The sequence below is a fragment of the Sinocyclocheilus grahami genome, unplaced genomic scaffold, assembly GCF_001515645.1.
Source record: "Sinocyclocheilus grahami isolate Dianchi unplaced genomic scaffold, SAMN03320097.WGS_v1.1 scaffold2160.1, whole genome shotgun sequence".
NCBI lineage: Eukaryota > Metazoa > Chordata > Actinopteri > Cypriniformes > Cyprinidae > Sinocyclocheilus > Sinocyclocheilus grahami.
This window is the reverse complement of record NW_015507339.1, coordinates 69,898-75,974: the sequence shown is the minus strand read 5'-3', so window position 1 is coordinate 75,974 and position 6,077 is coordinate 69,898. Positions and strand designations below refer to the sequence as shown.

Sequence of the window (6,077 nt, the reverse complement as noted above, 5' to 3'; positions counted from 1 at the left end):
ACCCAGGCAAACCAGGAGTTCACTGCAAATAAAGATAATGCAGTTAAAACATGAGGCTGAGTACAGCTCTGGCAGTTAAGGTACATGAACCTTAAAGTAATAGTTCTCCTAAAAATGAAAATGTGAAATTCTACCTGCAGCCCAAGATGCCGAGTAGTTTGTTTCTTCATTGGAACAGATATGAAGAAAATAAACTGACATCACATCACTTGCTCAGCAATGGATCCTTTGCAGTGCATGTGTGCTTTCAGAACGAGAGTCCGAACAGCTGACTTGTGGATTATTGTGATGTTTTTATCAGGTGATTGGACCATTGTCATTGTGATATTGGACTTGGCATTGTGATTATTAGGGATACTCAATTCAGACTCACCTATAGAATGTCACCCATTTTTTAAACCATTCATATTAATATTTTGCTGTACCTGTGCATATTTTTTTATCAGTAAAGATAACATGAATTTGTAAAACGTATACGTTTACTAATTTTAACTACATTATTTTCCTATTTAAATTACAGTTATCTGTATATATAAAAAGGATTATCTTAACATTCTTTCTGTAAAATTTACTGTTTTGTTTGGATTAGTACTTTACAATATATTACTGTAAATTTAGCAGTTTGTTTTTCTATTTACAAAAATTTGATGACATTTCACAGCTTTTTTGTATTAATTTTTTTTTACAGTGTTTCAATGTTGATCTTGAGGGATTGGTTATATATTATCTGATTGTAAACTTCCACAATTAAATCTCATTGGAATATTTTGACTGAATGATACAGACAGACTGGATGATAATGAGATCAGATCTCTGTGTGGAGCACTGGCTGTTGTCAGACTCCTTGTGCAAACAAAAATATCACTGGATTATTACAATTAATGACAAAATTAATGTTTGGAAATGTAAACTGATATTTCCTACTGACACACTACAGCAAAAGAGAGAAATAACTGACTTAAAACTATTTATAGCGTGTAACCAGTAGATGGCAGCAGAGGAACACTCAAAACCATTTTTAGCATGTAACCAGTAGATGGCAGCAGAGGAACACTCATCAGCTCAGTTGCTATTTCTACTCCCTATTTATATCTTGCTTTTGAAGTTATTATAAAATTACTATTAAAACAAATTTTAGTACGCATACTGTACTGAAATATGAAGTGACAAGATCTATGTCATTGTAAAAATAAATAAATAAACAGACACCAACAGCCTAGAAGGGTTAATTATTTAAATACTTAACTACTACTTAACTAAAAATTAAATAAGTTAATTATTAATGGTAGGACTATAATAATTAAATAATAATGCATTACATATTTTATCTTTAAATGTAGAAGCTGCTAAATATATTCAGCCAACACAGACTTGTTTCTGCTGATGTTCGGTCCTCTAAGACAACCAAAACTTTGCTTCAAACTTGCTGAGCGAACTCACTCACGTGAAAATTCTTGATATAATCAATGACTAACTACCCAATTAATCTCTCATTTACATCATGTGTATGCTTTTTCTTTCTCTTGTTATATTGGGAAGATCTGCGAGATTTTGTCTGGATTTGTTTTATTTTGATCTTCAGCAGGACAAATTCTGCAAATACCCAGAATGGCGTTTATTAAAGAGGAGAGTGAAGACATGAGGATTGAAAAAGCATTCAGAGATAAACATGAAGATACTCTGGAACAAAAAGGTTGGTTTTCATTCTCAAATCTGAACTAATTTGTCCTGTATATTTTCTCAATTAATTTGCCTCTGGCAGGTGTTTTCGTACCCTGTCTGATGCACGGATTGCAGATAATAATTGTGGACAAATATAGGCTAGTTTGTGCTTTGTATTTGTCAAAATGTCTTGGTGAGTTTTCACTAAACACAGTCAGTTATGTCTTAAGTGAACATAAACAGTTTGACAAGTAGCCTAATCGGTCTGTGTACAATCCTTGTATCATTCGTTCATTCATTTTTTGATTTGATATTGAAAGTAGAAAAATTAGAAAACGGCTCATTTCTGCTTTTTCGTTTTTTTCCAAAAACCGAGAATTCAGCTTAAATTTTTCTTTCGTTCAGGGGTAGAAAAATTAATAAACAGCTTGAATATTCGATTTCTACATGTGGGCGGTAATTAAACGCCCCTTTCTGCTGATTGGTCAGCCGAAGATCAAACCGTGCCGTCATCAGTTCTTCCGAAGTATCATGCAGCAGAATAATAGTCCTCCACTGCTGCAGTTGCACGGATTCTTAATGCATTTACTGCAACTACATTTCATCTTTTTTCATCAAAAAGGCTAATGAATAGCTCGACACAACTCGTACCGGGGCAGAGACTAAACAGGGCTTTGTTCTGTGAAGACCAGCGGTTCTTAGTCATAGGGGGTCCCCAAAATAATTTGCTATAGCCTAAAGTATTAAAGTCGCTTTTTTTTTTATCATGATACATAGGCCTACTGTGATTTATTCCAAAGTGACTTATATGATGCATTTATATGGAGCTTGACACAACTAATTGAATTTGTACTGTGTAAATTTGAATTATTGACAAGTGTCATTTAACAAAACTGAATATTATGTGGCATTAGTTCTGAATTAGTTTTTTTTTTCACTTGAATATTAAACATTTGAAATTTAACACAACTGAATGTTTTTATGGCAGTTTTAAAGACGTATTTTCAAACAGCTAATTTTTTGTTCTGAAATCGTAGCCTGCAAATTAAAATTTTTAAAAAAATACAGCTTCAAGTTTTCAATATGCAGAAACTCAGATCGTACAGAAAGTAGGTCAGAGGTAATCCACAGGGAAGAGTAGATGATCTCCGAAAAGTAAAACGAAGCATTTTGGCCATTTAATAGTTTTCTGGCGTGAGCGTGTGGTTTAAGATCTACCTGATCATGAATCGCTCAGAGGTGGCCTAAGTGATTCTTAAACATTTATGGTTCATATACTTATATGTTAGGTTAGCATTCTCAGCATGTTAGCATTGGTCTAAGCCAGTGGTTCAAAATGGTGCAAAGTGGTGCAAAAATGTCACTGCAGATATTCTTTACAACTTAAAAGTAGCTTCTTAAAAGTATGTAAACCTTATTTATACAGTAACTTTAACAAATAAGCACAAGTCAACCTGCCATACCAAACAAGACCACAGGGAGATGCCAAAGGACTGCATACACAGATCCATGCAGAATAACTAAACACACCAAAATAGAAAACCATTCTGCGATCGTAACTCAGCGATCGGAAGTCAGATCGTACAGAAAGTAGGTCAGAGGTAATCCACAGGGAAGAGTAGATGATCTCCGAAAAGTAAAACGAAGCATTTTGGCCATTTAATAGTTTTCTGGCGTGAGCGTGTGGTTTAAGATCTACCTGATCATGAATCGCTCAGAGGTGGCCTAAGTGATTCTTAAACATTTATGGTTCATATACTTATATGTTAGGTTAGCATTCTCAGCATGTTAGCATTGGTCTAAGCCAGTGGTTCAAAATGGTGCAAAGTGGTGCAAAAATGTCACTGCAGATATTCTTTACAACTTAAAAGTAGCTACTTAAAAGTATGTAAACCTTATTTATACAGTAACTTTAACAAATAAGCACAAGTCAACCTGCCATACCAAACAAGACCACAGGGAGATGCCAAAGGACTGCATACACAGATCCATGCAGAATAACTAAACACACCAAAATAGAAAACCATTCTGCGATCGTAACTCAGCGATCGGAAGGCGGGTCGATGTCATCAGTGAACAATTGATTGGTTAGTTTTGATGCTATACATATCTAAATATGTTGATGTCTGTTCATTTGTGCCATTTAAATGAGGTTAACTTGTATTGGTCTTTTTTTTTTGCTTTAGATCTGATGCCGCTGAAAGAGGAGAGTCAACAATTGAATGAAATTGAAGACAAAGTTCAATATGAGAAATATCATGATTTCATAGCTGGAGAAAATGTGTTTAGTTGCCCACAGATTAAAATTACCACACTAAAAAAAGATCAAGAGACAGAAGCTGCAAGTCATGCCACCTGCCAACAGGGTGGAAAGTGTTTCACTACAAAAGGAAATCTTGAAGTCCATATGGAAATTCACACGGGGGAAAAGCCTTACACCTGCCAACAATGTGATAAGACTTTCATTTACAAAGAAAGCCTTAAAAGGCACACTAGAGTTCACACTGGAGAGAAACCTTACACCTGCAAACTGTGTGGAAAGAGTTTCAGTCAAAATGGAAGCCTTAAAAGCCACATGACAATTCATACTGGAGAGCAGCCTTTCACATGCCCTCAATGTGGAAAGCGTTTTACACAAAGAAAGACTCTTAATGGCCACATGAGTATTCACACAGGAGAGAAGCCTTTCACTTGCCAACACTGGAAAAAGTTTCAATAAAAATGGAACCCTTAAAAGGCACATTGGAATTCATACAGGAAAGAAACCTTACACCTGCAAACTGTGTGGAAATAGTTTCATTCAAAAAGGAGGACTTAAAAGCCACATGAGAATTCATACTGGAGAGAAGCCTTACACATGCCCGCAGTGCGGAAGGAGTTTTACCCGTAAACAAACTCTTAATGCCCACATGAGAATTCACACTGGAGAGAAATCTTTCACCTGCTAACAGTGTGAAAATGGTTTCACTTGTAAAATATCCCTTAATAAACACACAAGGATTCACTTGAGAGGACTTGAGATATGTCATCCGTGTGGAAGGAGTTTCACAGACTGTAAGAATCGTAAGAACTCACATTAGTGAAAAGCCTTTCATGTGCGACCACTGGGTACAAACTTGCTCAGACAGAGCAAATCTTGGGATTCACATGAGAATTCACAGTAACCGGAAGCCTTTCACATGCCATCACTAAGAGTTTCAGCTCCAAAGGAAACTTAACACGTAAGGTGGCACAATAAAGAGATGAGGTTCACTTGTCTTAAAGGTATAGCTTGTCCAAAAAATAAAATTGCCATCATGTACTCTACTCACCCTCAAGCTGTTCCAACCCTGTATGAGTTTCTGTCTTTGATTTATCACTCCCTCATTGATTGTACATAAGAGCACCTGCTGATTTCTCATCTGAGGACTGATGTCCTTTCAAATGCTCCACAGAAACTGGAGAGTGTTGAGGTGGCGTAGTTGAAATAGTGAATCTATGTGTAGTAGAAAAAGTTAGCGAATTGTTACATTCTTGTGTGGAGTGATTATTTATTTCCCTCTAGTTTTTGTATGTTTATATTCCTCTTTTAATCAATCTTTTGATTTGACCTATTTTTATATATATTTTTTTCATTTATTTGAAAGTGTGTTGCCCTTTGATTTCAATATAAATAGTGAACATTTATTTTCATTTTGAATTATTTTTGAGCCCATTGGCAGATAATTGTTCTTGTTTTAAACATAAACGCTCTTCATTTTGATTCATTTCTCAGGACCCAAGACTTATTATCATCAGTCACTTTTCTCCTTGATTTATCTTGATTTAAAAATGAACAGCAGTGTGATCAGAAGGCTGTGAAGTATGAGTTATTTCTACTGAACTATAAATATAGAATGATTTAAAGGGGTCATATGATGCGATTTCAATTTTTCCTTTCTCTTTGGAGTGTTACAAGCTCTTGGTGCATAAAAAAGATCTGTAAAGTTGCAAAAACTAAAGTCTCAAATCCAAAGAGATATTCTTTATAAAAGTTAAGAGTCAACCACGCCTACCTAAACCAGCTCGTTCTAACACACCCCCACATATCTACCTCACTATGTGGGAAGATTTACATAACGCCGCCCAAATGTTCACGCAAAGAAAGAAGACGTAACTTTTATTCTCGCTGTAGTATTCTTGTTGCCGCCGCCATGCCATGGAGACACTGTGTTTCATTGTGAAAGTGAAACTACTTTGTTTGGTCTTCCAAAAGAGGACGATATCCGCTTCGTCATGCCTGGAGCTGATCTGTGCTGGTCGCTGAGGAAATGCATCAACTTCACGCTTGAGGAATTCGGCCAATCACAATACACTGGATTGCTGGCCAATCACAGCACACCTCGCTTTTCAGACCGATGAGCTTTGTAAAAATCGACACGTTTCAGAAAGGCGGG

The 6,077-nt window shown here is 36.0% G+C and overlaps 1 protein-coding gene across 1 annotated transcript; it reads left to right on the top strand.

Moving 5' to 3' along the window:
• Positions 1 to 284: 284 nt before the first annotated feature.
• Positions 285 to 4,969, top strand: LOC107574245 (gastrula zinc finger protein XlCGF7.1-like). The gene is made up of 3 exons (XM_016260695.1): positions 285 to 301; positions 1,583 to 1,693; positions 3,849 to 4,969. The coding sequence occupies exons 1-3, from the start codon at positions 289 to 291 to the stop codon at positions 4,379 to 4,381; spliced, it is 657 nt and encodes a 218-aa protein (XP_016116181.1). The 5' UTR covers positions 285 to 288; the 3' UTR covers positions 4,382 to 4,969.
• Positions 4,970 to 6,077: the final 1,108 nt, after the last annotated feature.

Coding starts and splice junctions, on each gene's coding strand:
- LOC107574245 (XM_016260695.1), top strand. Junction 1,694..3,848: donor AGATACTCTGGAACAAAAAG/GTTGGTTTTCAT, acceptor TTTTTGCTTTAG/ATCTGATGCCGCTGAAAGAG.